The sequence below is a fragment of the Hibiscus syriacus genome, unplaced genomic scaffold (assembly GCF_006381635.1).
Source record: "Hibiscus syriacus cultivar Baekdansim isolate YM2019G1 unplaced genomic scaffold, ASM638163v2 tig00111366_pilon, whole genome shotgun sequence".
NCBI classification, from domain to species: Eukaryota; Viridiplantae; Streptophyta; class Magnoliopsida; order Malvales; family Malvaceae; genus Hibiscus; species Hibiscus syriacus.
This window is the reverse complement of record NW_024063071.1, coordinates 224,504-240,458: the sequence shown is the minus strand read 5'-3', so window position 1 is coordinate 240,458 and position 15,955 is coordinate 224,504. Positions and strand designations below refer to the sequence as shown.

Here is a 15,955-nt window from a genome sequence, read left to right as displayed (position 1 = left end):
TATTAAAGGATTAAAAGTGTAATTAATTCTTTGATATCCAATGAACTCTTGTTCTATGATTTGTCAATTGAGAAACCTTGAAAGGAGCAATATTTTCAAAACTTTTGATTAAACATTTTTCAAAACTATGATATTTTCAGACTTTGAAATAAAAGAAGAATAAAAACATTTTTAAACAAGATAATCTCTCTGGAGGCGTATCTTGGAATTCAAAAAAAATATCTATCTGAAGCTCAAGATCGAAGCTGGGGCAAGAGAAGCTAAATTTTAGGGCAAAATTTGATGGAATAAACAAATGGTCTCAGGTCAAGGTTTGTAAGAGTACACATTGGTGGAAATACAGACAAATTGAATCAATGATAGAGTGAAGACTGCTCTCGCAACAATTATCCTTCCAGATTGAGAAAACATACATCAACACATACATACATATTTACATACATACACATACATACATGATACATAAATTTGCATCAAACATTTATCATCATGTGTATTAAAGACATTTTTCTCCTCGCTGGAGGACAAATTCAATAAAAAAATCAATAAATTTCATCTTGACATCCATCATAACATCCAAGATAGTCAGTCAAAATACATCATTTTGATCTCTCAGGAAATCAAAGCTCAGAAATGACCAGAAATCCCTAACTTGAAGAAGCAATGATTTGACTTCTTGAAGTCAACAATCAAGACATTTCCTCACATACAGGAACAAGAAGACTATCTATCATCTTTGAGGTTTTTTATTGAAGTAAAATTCAGTCTCTTGAGACATTTTTCCACAAACCTTGAGATTTTTCTAAAAACAAATTTTGTCTCGCTTGAGACAATTTATTTTAAAACAAATTTCGTCTCATTTGAGACATTTTTCCTTTGAGATCCAAATTTTGAATTTGTTTCACATTAAACAAAGTTGATCTCATTTGAGATCGTATCTATTTCAAAACAAAATTTTGTCTCACTTGAGATATTTTTCCACAAATTTTGAGAATTTTAAAACAATTTTTTGTCTCGCTTGAGACAATTTCTTTCAAATCAAATTTTGTCTCGATTGAGACAGCTTTCTAAAAACAAATTTTGTCTCGTTTGAGACAATTTCTTGAAAAACAAATTCCGCCTCACTGGAGACATTTTTCATTGAGATACAAATTTCGAATTTGTTTCACATTAAACAAAGTTGATCTCACTTGAGATCGTTTTCTCAAATTTTGTTTTGCTTGAGACAATTTCTTTAAAAACAAAGTTTGTATCACTTAAGACAAATTCTCTTAAAACAAACTTCGTCTCGCTTGAGACATTTTTCCTTTGAGATACAAATTTTGAATTTGATTCACTAAAACAAATTAATCTCACCTTAGATTCTTGTTTCTTTCAAAACAAATTTCGTCTCGCTTGAGACCTTTTCCCTTTGAGATCCAAATTTCGAATTTGTTTCACATTAAACAAAGTTGATCTCACTTGAGATCGTTTCCTCAAAAACAAACTTTGTCTCGCTTGAGACAATTTCTCTAAAAACAAATTTTGTCTCATTTGAGACTATATCTTAAAGCAAATTTGTCTCGCTTGAGACATCATTTCTCTCATAATACAAATTTCAAGGTTGTTGTACTTAAAGCAAAATTAATATCACTTGAGATTTTCAAAGCTGATTTGTCTCGCACGAGACAGTTTTCCCTTTTAACAAATCCTGAAATTGTTTCATTTGAAACAAAATAAACACTTTTGAAAACCACCCTTGAGATTATTTCCATATAAACAAAATTGACAATATTTGAATCTTTTAAAACGATTTTTTTTGTCTCTCTTGAGACAGTTTCTCTTGAAAAAAATCTTTGAGTTTGTTCCTTTTGAATAAAAATCTTGGAGTTTGTTCCTTTTGAATAAATATCTTTGAGTTGTTTCTTTTGAAAAAATCTTTGAGTCTATTTATTTTGAAACAAAGTTTTGTCTCTCTTGAGACAGTTTCTCTTGAAAAAAATCTTTGAGTTTGTTCCTTTTGAATAAAAATCTTGGAGTTTGTTCCTTTTGAATAAATATCTTTGAGTTGTTTCTTTTGAAAAATCTTTGAGTCTATTTATTTTGAAACAAAGTTTTGTCTCTCTTGAGACAATTTCGTGAAAAATCTTTGAGCTGAAACAAAGTTTTGTCTCTCTTGAGACAATTTTGTGAAAAAAAAATCTTTGAGATTGTTTCTTTTGAAAAAAATCTTTGAGTTTGTTTCTTTGGAAACAAAATTTTGTCTCTCTTAAGATAGTTTCTTTTAAAACAAAAATCTTTGAGTTTGTTTCTTTGGAAACAAAATTTTGTCTCTTTTAAGATAATTTCTTTTGAAAAAAATCTTTGAATCTATTTCTCTTAAAATGAATTTTGTATCTCTTGAGACAGTTTCTCTTGAAGTAAATCTTTGAATATGTTCATTTTGAAAATCTTTGAGTTGTTTCTCTTAACAAAATCATCTTTGAGTCTATTTCTTTAAAAACAAATGTTGTCTCTCTTGAGACAGTTTCTAATGAAAAACTAACTTTTGAGATTGTTTCATTTGAAACAAATTTGGTCTCACTTAAGATGTGATCCATCTTTGAGTCTGTTTCTTTTGAAACAAAATTTTATCTCTTAAAGACAATTTCTTTTGAAAAAAATCTTTGAGTTTGTTTCCTTTGAAACAAAATTTTGTCTCTCGAGACAACTTCTTCTGAAAATACCCACATTTGAGATCGTTTAGACAATTTCTTTTAAAACTACCCACCTTTGAGATTGTTTTTATTAAAACAAATTTTGACTCTTTTGAGGCAGTTTCTCTAGAAATACAAAATCTTTGAGTTTGTTTCACTTGAAATAAAACCATTTTTGAGTCGTTTCACTTGAAACATTTTCTATTGAAGCATTTTCTCTTAAAACAAGATCATCTTTGAGCTTGTTTCTCTGGAAACAATGTTTTATCCCTTAAAACAATTTCTTTGAGAAAAATCTTTGAGTTTGTTTCTTTGGAAACAAAATTTACCATCTTTGAATCTGTTTCCCTTGAAACAAAACAAACATCTTTGAGATCGTTTCCCTTGAAATGAATTTTGTCTCATTTGAGACAGTTTCCCATGAAACACCGATATTTGAGAACGTTTCCCTTAAAAACAAATTTTGTCTCGCTTGAGACAATTCCCTTTAAACGTCATCTTTTGAGTTGTTTCATTTGAAACGAATTTTGTCTCTTTCGAGACAGTTGCTTTTGAAACACATTATCTTTGAGCTTGTTTTTCTTGAAACAAAATTAATCTCCCTTGAGACAATTTTTTATCAAAATCCAATTTTTGAGTTGTTTCTATTGAAACACATCTTTGAGTTGGTTTCTCTTGAAACCATAGCTCCTAAAGATGGCCAGCCGTCCTCATCATGTAGGAACCGTGTCATCCCCAGACCAGATTTCCTTATCACGTAGGAGCCGTGTCAACCATAGATAACCAGCCGTCCTCATCACGTAGGAACCGTGTTATCACCTTTAGATGGCCAGAACTCTTCATCACGTATGAGCCGTGTCATTCCCAGACCAGATCTCCTTATCACGTAGGAGCCGTGTCAACCATAGATAACCAGCCGTCCTCATCACGTATGAGCCGGGTCATTCCCAGACCAGATCTCCTTATCACGTAGGAGCCGTGTCAACCATAGATAACCAGCCGTCCTCATCACGTAGGAACCGTGTTATCACCTTTAGATGGCCAGAACTCTTCATCACGTATGAGCCGTGTCATTCCCCGACCAGATGTCCTTATCACGTAGGAACCGCGTTAACCTTAAACGACCCGAACTCTTCATCACGTATGAGCAGTGTCGTCCCAACAACTAAAATTATCTAATTTCTAAGGGAGAGAACAGACAAAACGTGATTTCTTGTCGTCTTTGCCCTATTCTTGTTAACACAAGAATGGGCAAAGAGGGGCAGCTGTAGACACCCGTTTTTGTCCGGGTCTTTTTTATTATTATTTATATATATTTATTATTATTATTATTATTTATTATTATTATGTTTATTAATTACATATTACAATTTTTGTAGGCCACTAAGCCCAGATTACAGAAGGTCCATTCCCGGAGCCCAACTAGCTAAACCTAATGGCCCAGTACCCTGAACCAACCCATCAGATTAGGGTTTCAAACCCTAAAACAAATTAGGTTTTAACCCTAATCCCCTAATGGCAGCCGCGACTTCAACTCCTCAGCTTCCCCAGCCGTGAGCCAATCACCGAGCCACCAAGCCGAGATGTCCCGTCGTCGCCGACTGTTCTCCTGCATGAATAGTGATCGAACATCCACCTACAGTGACACCCACAGTGATAAAATCACCAAAAACCAAACCCAAATTAAAATACCAATAAATCCCTAATATTCGGGATTTATATCTTGCAAAATCAGAGAAAGCCATGGGCTATTCTAGACATCATCATCTCACCAAACGAAGCAAAAATCAACCACATGAAAAACAAGATAAAAGGAAGGAAGCAAAGAGAACAGGGAGGCAGGCGGTGATAACAAAAAAGAGAGACCATTCGGGTTTTACAGAAGAAAAGGAAAAAAAAGCATAAAAACAAAAGGAAGAGAGAGAGAGAAGATCTCACCGTGGGTTCGAAGCGGTTAGGAACACCAAGAGTCGCCGGATTCTTGTTGCTTCGAGAGGTAACAACCTAAGATTTAGGGGTCTAGATAGGTTTTTAAGCTATAAAGTTTAGGGTTCTGGTTCAAGGGAGAAGAGAGGGTTCGTTTGGGCTCAGTTTCACTTCTCCGGCCGCCGTGCGCAGCCGTCGGCCCCGCCGTGGGAGCCTCCGGCCACCGTGGCCGTTCTCTCGTCGTTTGAGAGAGTTGGGAGAGTTCTCTGGAACTCTCTCTCTCTCTTCGTCTGTTAGAATGAAGCAAAAGTGAGGGGAGAAGCCGTTTTGGGGGCTTAAATGTGGGGAGCAAAACGCAGCCGTTTTGGGCACCCCATTCCCGTGTTTTCAGAGTTTTAAAGGGCTAATGGCGTGTTTAGTCCCTGCAGGTTGAGAAACTCACCCGTGTTTCTCATATATTTAGGGTAAATCGCACTATAGGTCCCCGTGTATTTGTAATGTTCTGTTGTAGCCATTAAATGAAGTTTCATTTATTTGATTTCAGATTCTTATGTTTCCTTATTATATTTTAGTCCTTTTATTATTTGTTAAGTTATTTCTATTAATATTTGACATTGGTCACTATATTTGTAAATATATATTTAGCCATTGGCATGTATGGTCTAATTCCTATTTAGTCTTTAGGTTTCAGTTTTCTATTTGAGTCTCCTTTTGATTTCTTGTTATATTTTCGTCCTAATATATGTGTTGATGTTTATGATAATTTTTATATATCAGGCCTGGAACTTGTGAAATGTTTATTTCAGTCCTTAAATTTTCTGTAATATTAGTTTTGTTTTTGCATATTCAGGTTTATTGATTGTGATTAATTTTTTTTGATCATTGTATGTATATTAATGAAATTTATTAACATTTATGTTTTAGTCTTTAAACTGGTTGCCTTTTATTTTAGTCCATCTTTGTTCTTAGTTTTTATTTTAGATGAGGTTTATGATTTTGGTCATCTGTTTTGCTTCCTTTTCATTTCGGTCCTTTATGTTGGCTTGTGGGTTCGATTGGGTTAATGTTTGATTTAGGCTTAATTTAGGTTCATTTTAGTCACTGTTTAGTTCATTGTATATTTTTTTGTGGTATTCGAATCTGGTCATGACATTCGTATGTATTTTATTTTAGTCATTGTGTATTTAGTTTAATTATTATTCAGCCTTCATGTTTATGTTTTATTGCATTTTAGTCCTAAATTTCGTTTGGGGATTTTTATTTTAGTGTCTGAAATGTTTAATATTTTTGATTTTTACTCTGTTTTATTTACCATGTTAGTCCTTGTAATTTTATTATTTACTTTTGATTATTATATTTGGTGATTGTAATATTGATTTGTATTTATGTCAATCGTATCTACATCTTTTTATGTTATGTATTATTTATGTCATATGTAAATAAATATGTTTAACTTTATTTGTGGTGTATGTTTTATTTTGTATTTTATATTTTTTTCCATTTCTTTAACTGTTAATGTTATCTGAATAGTTTCAAGAATGCGAATTTGTAGAACGGGCGTAGAAAGTATCACTTGATTGAAGTGGTACAATCTAATACGACGTTCAAAAATGGAACTTGAATAAATCAATTTAGTTTGTTAATTGTTAATTCATCTTATTTTATATTGATCAATGCAAGTTATGTATTTTTTTTGTACTGTCAATATTTTTTATATTTGACCCGTACTTTATCGATTGAGGGAACATTCTTTTATTGATAAGAAATAGACGAGTTTCTTTCCAATGGAGGATTGCTAATTTCGAGATTTTTTTTCGAATTAAAGAATTTTCTCTAATTAATTGATTCGAAGCAAATTAATCATGTTCAATAAACGGATCATATTTAACTTTATATTTGATTTGAAATTTCCACCATTTTACGACATGTAAGCGACCAGTACCAATTTTGGGCGTTGTGGGGTATTTACCTTTCCCTACACGTATACCGAATTTTGTCTAGAAAATGATTTTTCTTAAAATTGTTTTAAAAGACGTTTTTAGGTATTCGACCTACCTAACCCAAGGTCGATGGCGACTCCATTTTCAATTTAATTCAAATCAATCCAAAATCACCAATTTTTTATTAAAGTCATAATCGTTTTTAAAAATAATATTTAATTATTTCACCTAAAAATGGTTATGACATATAGTTCATCGTGTGTGGATCTGATCTAAATTTATTCTGATTTAGAATTGAATATATTTTTCAAATCAATCCAAAATCACCAATTTTTTATTAAAGTCATAATCGTTTTTAAAATAATATTTAATATTTCACCTAAAATGGTTATGACAATAGTTCATCGTGTGGATCTGATCTAAATTTATTCTGTTTAGAATTGAATATATTTTACACTACGTAAAAAAATTATATTATTAATATATATATCCTTCCTAAAATCTATTTATGGATCTATTATTTCTTTTGTTATCGATATATGAATATATTATTTCTTTTATAATTTTAATTTTAAAGAGAAAAACTCAACTGTTATTTTAAAAATAAATTCAATGGCTTAAAAGTAGGGATGGATATGGGTCGGCTTTGGGTTGGGTTTCAGCCAACCCGACTTAAAATAATAAAAAAATATTATTTGTATTCAATAAAAATAATGATTTAATTGAATATATATATATATATATATAGAGAGGGGTATTATTGTAATTATTTCTAAATATATAAGGTAAAATTATATTTTTTTTGGGACCGGGTCGGATAAGATATTTTTCACCCTAAACTCGAATCCGACCCGACCCAAACATCACCTTTAAAAAATCCCGACCAAACACAATTTGAACTCGAAATGTTTATTAAAAATTTAACCCGATCGAGTCGAACCATCGGGTTTGAATCCCATTTCCATCTCTACTTAAAAGTAGTGATTTCACCTTTTCACACTCAGACCAGTTTACTTTCAGGAAATAAATGTATCTATATGTTACACACACACACACACAATTATACTTAGGGTAAATTATAGTAACGGTCATTGAACTTTTTAAAGCTTTCATTTAGGTCCCTCAACTTTTAAAACTTATAATACAGTCCCCCAACATTTAGTCTATTTGTAATATGGTCCCCAACGTTACACTGTCGTTAGAAGACGCTGATGTGGCAATGAGATCACCGTTTGTAGCTATGAAAATTAGGATAAATTATATAAATGGTCATTGAACTTTTCAGATGCTTGCATTTAGGTCCCTCAACTATTAAAACTTGTAAAACAGTCCTTAATTTCAATCTAAACCCCAAATTCCAAATTAATTCAACTACAATCTAAACCCAAAATTCCAAAATAATCAAAATAATATTGAGTTAACCAAGATTTCATGTTAACCAAGATTTATATGATTTTTTTGATTTTTTTTTATGTTTTGATTGAGTTGTATTCAGTGAAAATTGATTGTTACTGTTCGATTAAGTTCATGTGCAATTGAATGGTGGGGTATGCATGTGAAATGATGCCAAATTCATGTGAAATTGTTGTTACTATTTGAACATTTATAGATTTAAGTTCATGAAAAAAAGTTTCACATTTAAGTCCCAACAACCAATATTTAAATAGCAGCAATGTTTACAATATTTTATTCAAACTCAGTACCCAATATACATGCAATACAATCTGAAAAAACAATAAGAAATTAGAGCTCAATATCCAATACCATCAAACGTCATTTACACATGCATACCCCACCATTCAATTGCACATGAACTCAATCGAACAGTAACAATCAATTTTCACTGAATACAACTCAATCAAAACATAAAAAAAATCAAAAAAATTATATAAATCTGGTTAACATGAAATCTTGGTTAACTCAATATATTTGATTATTTTGGAATTTTGGGTTTAGATTGTAGTTGAATTAATTTGGAATTTGGGGTTTAGATTGAAATTAAGGACTGTTTTACAAGTTTTAATAGTTGAGGGACCTAAATGCAAGCACTTAAAAAGTTTAGTGACCATTTATATAATTTACCCAAATTTTCATAGCTGCAAACGATGATCTCACTGCCACGTCAGCGTCTTCTAACGGCAATGTAACGTCGGGGACCATATTACAAACGGACTAAATGTTGGGAGATTGTATTGCAAGTTTTAAAAGTTGAGAGACCTAAATGAAAGCTTCAAAAAAGTTCAATGATCATTACTATACTTTACCCTTATACTTATTATTCAAACTAATCCCAGCTCATAAAGCAAATTATAAGTATGATGATACTAAAAAAAAGTTTATAAAAAATTATTAAAATATGATAAGAATACCATTTATATAATTTACCCAAATTTTCATAGCTGCAAACGATGATCTCATTGCCAATCAGCGTCTTCTAACGGCAATGTAACGTCGGGGACCATTACAACGGACTAAATGTTGGGATATTGTATTGCAAGTTTAAAAGTTGAGAGACCTAAATGAAAGCTTCAAAAAATTCAATGATCATTACTATACTTTACCCTTATACTTATTATTCAAACTAATCCCAGCTCATAAAGCAAATTATAAGTATGATGATACTAAAAAAAAGTTTATAAAAAATTATTAAAATATGATAAGATATAATATATATAATATGTTTAATTGGGTACACAGTCCCTAAACTCTTTATGCTCTTAAAATTAGTTTGTTTATTTTTAATTCTAAGAATTTAATTTCTATAAATGTTTAATTTGGAATTTAAAATTCAATTGTCCTTTTAAACTTGAATGAATATTATCAATTAAAATTTTAATTTAAATTAAATATTAAAATATTATTCGTAAATTCGTTCTCAAATTAGATCAAAAAATATATATAAAACCATATAAAATTAACGTGTATGTATAACATAAATTAGTAAATAATTTTGATATTACTCTTAAAATGAAAAGATATGATAGAATAACGATGCACTCAAATATTCCCGAAATTATTGGCCTTGAAGTTAACTTAATCTTTTTTCCCCAGAAAAAAAAAGTCCATAAAGCTTGACTTTGCAATTGATTCATCTTCTTCTGGTATTTAAAGAAAGAATATAGAGTAAGTTATAGATTTAGTAGCTAACTTATTGTTTTTTTTCATTTTAATATTCAAACTTTATTTTTTTCAAAATCATACCAAACGTTTAGTTTAAGTTTAATTTGATCTTTTTCGTTAAAAAATTAACATAATTCTTGACATGTTATTTTCTAAGTTATTCCAATAATGTCATGATATTACTTTATTATAACACGTTGTTATCACCGTTAATTTTTTATCGGCGATATACTAAATTTAAACTTAAATTAAAGTTATGACTGATTTAAAATAAAAATTAAGCACCAAAACGGAATAAAATTAATAATTTAAATATTAACGTGTAGTTTATCCAATAATATATAATTACATATGCCGTATTCTTTAAGCAAAACACAGGGTCATCACGTGTCCGTACACATTTGGCTTTAATGTTTTGTCCTTACATAAGGTTCTTTTATGTCCCATTATTTAAATTCATTGGATATGGTCTTGAATTTAAATGATTAAGATATCAGCTGGTTGGTTGGTGATTTTGTGATTTTTTTTAAAAGTTATACGAATTATTATTCTATATAAATATAATTTACAATTAAAATATTAAATTAATTATAATGAATATATTTTAATAAAACTAAAATTAATTTTTTTTAATAAAACTAGTCAAAACAAATATATTTTAATAGAATTAATTATAATAAGTATATTACTTATAGGACAAGATCATGTTACACAATGTAAAACTCTTTTAATTTTACATAAATTTAAGATCGTTGGATAAAAATCTACTTACACCGAGTGTAGAAATCTTAGTTTTGTCTTTCTAAGATCGTTGGATAAGATTAATCAAAGGCTATGATTAACTCTTTATTTTTTTGTAATTAATATTTTTTTTTCATACGGTTAAGATTATTATAAATCTCGATTTATCATGAGTTTTTTTATTCACAGTTGTTATATTTGTCTTATTTTCACTGTAAATATGTTGTTAATTCACTTTACGATTGAAAATATTATAGTTACATATCGTTAATTGATCTTATCAATAAAAATATGGACTAGTCGTTGAGAACAGAGATAAAAGGTAAGGTGTTTTAAGATGTTACAAATATTCTTTTGTTTTATTATTTTTTACTTTTTTTTTTGTAAATCGTCTCTGTTGTACCCGATCTGAATTAGTCGTTCAATGATTTCAAATTACCTAAACCGTCGAGTTATGCTATTATTGGTGGTAAATACGCAAAATCACTTCCGAAATTAGTTCCAATGAGAGGAACTGAAGACTGTATCTTTGCATAGGATGAATCTATAAGCATGTAACATTAATTAAAACAACAGCTCCAATTGTATATAAACCAAAAATTATTAATAATTCCTTAATAACTGAATAAATTAATATGCAATTGTAAAAAAAATTACACGATATTCGGTAGAGCATAGTGGGGATGACATTACATAACCACATGTAAGTAACACGATTTTTCGACAATGAATAAAATCGTCGACGGTTAGTTTGATGATTGTTATTGGATGAATATGTAAACTTATATAAATTAAGTGTTATGATCCTAAAATAATTATATTTTTAATAAAAAAATATAAATTAATTATATTCTTATTAAAATTTAAATTAAATAATAAAAAAATTAATTGTTGATAGGTCATTATATTGTTTAATATTTATTTAATAAGAACAATTTAATTAATATTGTGCATCAACGTGTTACATTAGTGATATATTTCGAAACATTAAAATTATAATAATATTAATTAAAATAAAAACATAACCTATATCTATCTTGATAGTTGTGAATGGATAAATATATATATCATATACTTAAATATAATAAATTAAGTAATATATAATAAATATTTTATAATATTAATGTAATAATTTTACAAGAATTAATAAATTTATTAATTAGTTTATAACTTATAAAGATTGAGAGATAAAAAGAACATTTGAAGATAGTTTTAAAATTGTCATGTGTTTAATATAATTGGTATGAATAGACATATTTAACACACATATAATAGAGTATTCACATTTATTCAAGCAGGACGTTATTTTCCTACGAGGCTAACACCGTAATTTAGTCTATCCGAATGAAAGATCCAGTGAGATATGATAATCCTCCGAGCCTGAACTGAATCAGGAAATACCAAAAACACCCTTTCTTTCTTTTCTCCCCATTGTATAGTCCTCCTCCTTTACTTTCTTCTCTTTCATTTTCCAAGCACTTCTCTCTCAAATCTCTCTCTAAATTTATTGTGTTTATTGATCTATTTTTTTCCAGGTTTTTTGACAAATAGATAAATAAATAACACCAGATTATTTGTTTTCCAATTGGTTTTGACTCGTCGACTCATGACTCGGCGATGCTCGCATTGCAGCAACAACGGCCACAACTATCGCACGTGTCCCACGCGCGGTGGTGGCGGAAACGGCGGGATTAGGGGCGGAGGAGTGAAGCTATTCGGTGTCCGTCTGACGGATGGCTCGATAATAAAAAAGAGTGCGAGTATGGGAAATTTGTCGTCGGCGCACTACCATAGCTCGTCATCAGCCGCCGCTTCGCCTAATCATGACTCTCCTTTATCCGATCACGTTCGTGACCCGAACAACGAGCCCGACGGCTACCTCTCTGATGACCCCGCCGTGCACGTCTCAAACAATTGTCGTGGAGAAAGAAAGAAAGGTGATTAGTCCAGAACGCTGCGTTTTTTGCGTTGTTTATTTACCATTTTTCCCCTCGAGGATTTTAACTTTAATTTAAGGTTGATTTTTACAATCTTTCATAACATTTTACTCATGAGAAACAGTGTTGACAGCATATTAATGGTCAATCAACTATATTACTTCCTTCTGGGATATTTTAGATTTTGTTTTGTTATCTTCATTTTGAAGTAAATGTAGAAAATGCCTATTTACCTTCATATTAATTTAACGTAATAACTTCCATTATAAAATTTCCTTTTTCATTAGTCTTATACTTTGTTACTTAAGTAAGTGCTTTATCTTGTAGGAAAATTTTGAATGATACATCAAATTCTTCATTTTCAGTAAAATATTTTTGGCTAAGAAAATTCGAGTAGTAACCTTTATTATTTCTGATTCAGGGTTTTAGAAATTATGGGAGATCAGTAGCGTGTAGAAGTAGTCTTCTTTTGTGTGTTTTTTAAGATTATAATATGTAATCACACTTGGTATTTAAAATAGCCTGCCTCCCCTAGTTTAGCTCTTTCTCTATCTATATTTATATTTTAAAAATTCAATGTTCTTATTATGGGTAGTTTTGGGGGGCCAGATGAGTAAGGATAATTGGCTGCTTTGTAATGATAGAATAATCTCTCCCTCGCTTCGCCATACCCGAACCGTGAATGGAGCTTTCAAGCTATAATTTTCTCCAAAAATTTATTGTATTTTATTGAGTGATGCGAGGTTTCCTCGTTCTTGGTGAAAAGTAAATGCGTTGTTTGTGCTTTATGGTTCTGAAACTTGTTTGTGTCATTATCATCCACTCATATTCGAGTACATATACCTAACACTAACCTTGGGAAAAAAGAAAATTTTAAGCTGGCTTAAGTGGTTTATTTATTTGGATATTTGGATTGATAATTATTGTATTCCTTCTTGTTAATTTCTGGAAAGGACACTACTTTTTGCCTCAATGTGTTGCATAAGTTGATTCTTAACTCGTGGGAAGAGTTATTTGAGTGGCCTAGATATAGGTTTCTTTATATGGTAAAAGATTGGAATGTTGGGGACTCCAAAGTGTTTTGCTTCATTTTTTTGGGAAATGATGTGCCTGTGAACTATGAGCGGCTCTAATTTCTGAAGTGAACTTTGATGTGATTGCAACTGTTGTGGGTTTCATCCAAGCAAGGTTTGGTTTTCCAAGCGACATTGTATTTTGTTGATGGAACAAGTTTAACTCGTAGGCTGACGATGGTTTATCCCTTCTGGGTTAGGAGGAAGTGTGGCCGGTTTTCTATTTGATAGAGATGGAAGCATAAGAGAGATGGGGTCTTGATTACTTCCTTCTCCTTCTCAACCCCATCTTCCTAATGCTTCCATCTCTATCACAGTTAAACATCGGCCAACGGCCGTATCTACACTAGCCGCGACTTTCCTTCCAAATTAAAAGGGATGAACCATCAACGATGAGTCAAATTTGTTCCCATCAACAAACATCAATGGTTAGCTTACCGTTTGTCCCATGCAACTTTAAGTCATCCATGATAGAGGAGAGGACGGCGATCAGGGATGGATTATCGGTACAACCGGTGGAATGGAAATATATGCTGACATAGAAAATTATTGATTTGGCATGATATTTGGAGAAAAGCAGTTAAAATTTGGTTGCTTCACAGGTACCCCATGGACCGAAGAGGAACATCGGCTCTTTCTAGTTGGCCTCCAGAAATTAGGGAAAGGGGACTGGCGGGGAATAGCTCGGAATTTTGTGGTGTCAAGGACACCTACTCAGGTAGCAAGTCACGCCCAGAAGTATTTCATCCGTCAGAGTAATTTTAGCCGAAGAAAGAGACGTTCAAGCCTTTTCGACATGGTTCCGGATGACATGGTTTGTCTTGCCTCTTTATGTTGCATTTTGGCATTTGCTAACACTAGCAAGACAACTCACTTTTTATTGTTTTGCAGGCTACGGATACACCCACAGTGCCGGAAGAGCACGTTTTGTTGCCTTCTTCACGGGTAGAAGAAGTTGACGATGCAAATTCGATACCTTCATTAAACCTCTCTCTCAACTCAGAATTCGAGCACGGAGAAGAAACTATGGTGAGATCAAGTGGATTGACACCTATGGTCCATGGTTTCTTTCCACCTTACGTACCTATTCCCTACCCCTTTTGGCCGCCGAATCCAGCCCCTCCAAATGAAGATAAGGGCATAGGAGCAACTCAACATCAGGTACTGAAGCCGATCCCATTGCTTCCCAAAGAACCCGTCAACGTAGACGAACTAGTCGGTATGTCTCGGCTTAGCATCGGAGGGGCCGAGAGTGGCCACAGAGAGCCTTCACCACTATCCTTGAAACTACTACTTGGCGAACCATCGCGACAATCAGCATTTCATGCAAATGCACCACCTGGTGGCAAGGATTTGAGCAATGGTAAGACCAGTGCCATTCAAGCAGTCTTACTCTAAACTCGGAAATGCAGAGAAGGAAGACGGTACAGCTACATCTTGTTTAGGTTAATCTTTTCAACATTTACGATATTTACTTTAGTTGTACTATTTGTTACGGTATGAAATTTGAAGGTCCTTACAATATAGGGTAAGAGCAGTTTATATTTCCGCTCTGCTAAACTTTTAACTTTTCAGAGTATACAGCTTGTGACAACTTTAATTTCAGATCATCTGACCAACCCCATTAATCCAACATAATTATTAGATTAGTAGATTTCACAATTCGTATATATATATGTAATATATCCTTCATGTCGTAAAAATACTCAGAAACACAAATAGCTAAATAGTTTAAATAAACAAAAAAAAACTATAATATGTATTAATAAATAATTGTGTATCTTTAAATAATAATTAAATGAAATAAAAGATATACAGCTACTTCTGGTCCTAACCAAGATCTTCGGGTAGACTCATTTGACAATGAACGTTCAATCACTTTTGCCGTCGTTAGTGTTCGAACCTATAATCTCTAGAAATAATAATAATTTATTTAATAACTAACGTATCATGCAACCGATATAATTAACTAAATAAAAAGAATTATATGTAAATATATGTGACATAAGCTAGGAGACTAATTACATTAAAAGACCTGAAGTGAAGTCAAAAGTTATGGCGGCCTATGTATCTATTTTTGACATGGAAGTCAAAACAAAGGCGATTTACCCAATAATATAGCCTCTATTAATCTTTAATTATTTAATTACGATCAGAGAAATTGTATTGTTTCTATTGAAATTTTAAATTAAAGTCATCGCGTATTTTATTTTTATATTTAATTAATTTTTAGATTAAAACATAAAATAATATCTATTAGTTATTGACTGAAATTTTATTGATAATTAGTTTGGATTATGGTATAATTTTATTGGTTGAAAGTTAAATGATAACTAAATTTAGTTAATATCTAAATATATATGTAATAAATAATAAATATAATAATTAATTGATAATAAAGTAATAAATTATAGAGTAATAGGTTTTAACTTTTAAATTACTATTTGCATGCGAATTAATTAAATCATTTGTTAGATGTTAATTCTCTGTTTAGTAATATCGTTTTTTAAACAAAAAATTTAAAGGTAAACTAGGGAAATGAT

General features: G+C 31.2%; 1 protein-coding gene across 1 annotated transcript; it reads left to right on the top strand.

Annotated features, from left to right (window-relative positions):
• The first annotated feature begins 11,875 nt into the window (after positions 1–11,875).
• LOC120159440 (transcription factor MYBS3-like) lies at positions 11,876–15,017 on the top strand. Its single transcript, XM_039170035.1, has 3 exons — positions 11,876–12,339; positions 14,015–14,226; positions 14,304–15,017. Exons 1-3 carry the CDS (start codon positions 12,009–12,011, stop codon positions 14,808–14,810), a joined length of 1,050 nt encoding a protein of 349 aa, XP_039025966.1. The 5' UTR covers positions 11,876–12,008; the 3' UTR covers positions 14,811–15,017.
• Positions 15,018–15,955: the final 938 nt, after the last annotated feature.

Excerpts from the sequence above, each read along its gene's own strand:
- LOC120159440 (XM_039170035.1), top strand. The coding sequence starts at position 12,009 with ATGACTCGGCGATGCTCGCATTGCAGCAACAACGGCCACAACTATCGC. Across the intron at positions 12,340-14,014 it reads TCGTGGAGAAAGAAAGAAAG|GTACCCCATGGACCGAAGAG; the intron begins GTGATTAGTCCA and ends GTTGCTTCACAG. Across the intron at positions 14,227-14,303 it reads ACATGGTTCCGGATGACATG|GCTACGGATACACCCACAGT; the intron begins GTTTGTCTTGCC and ends ATTGTTTTGCAG.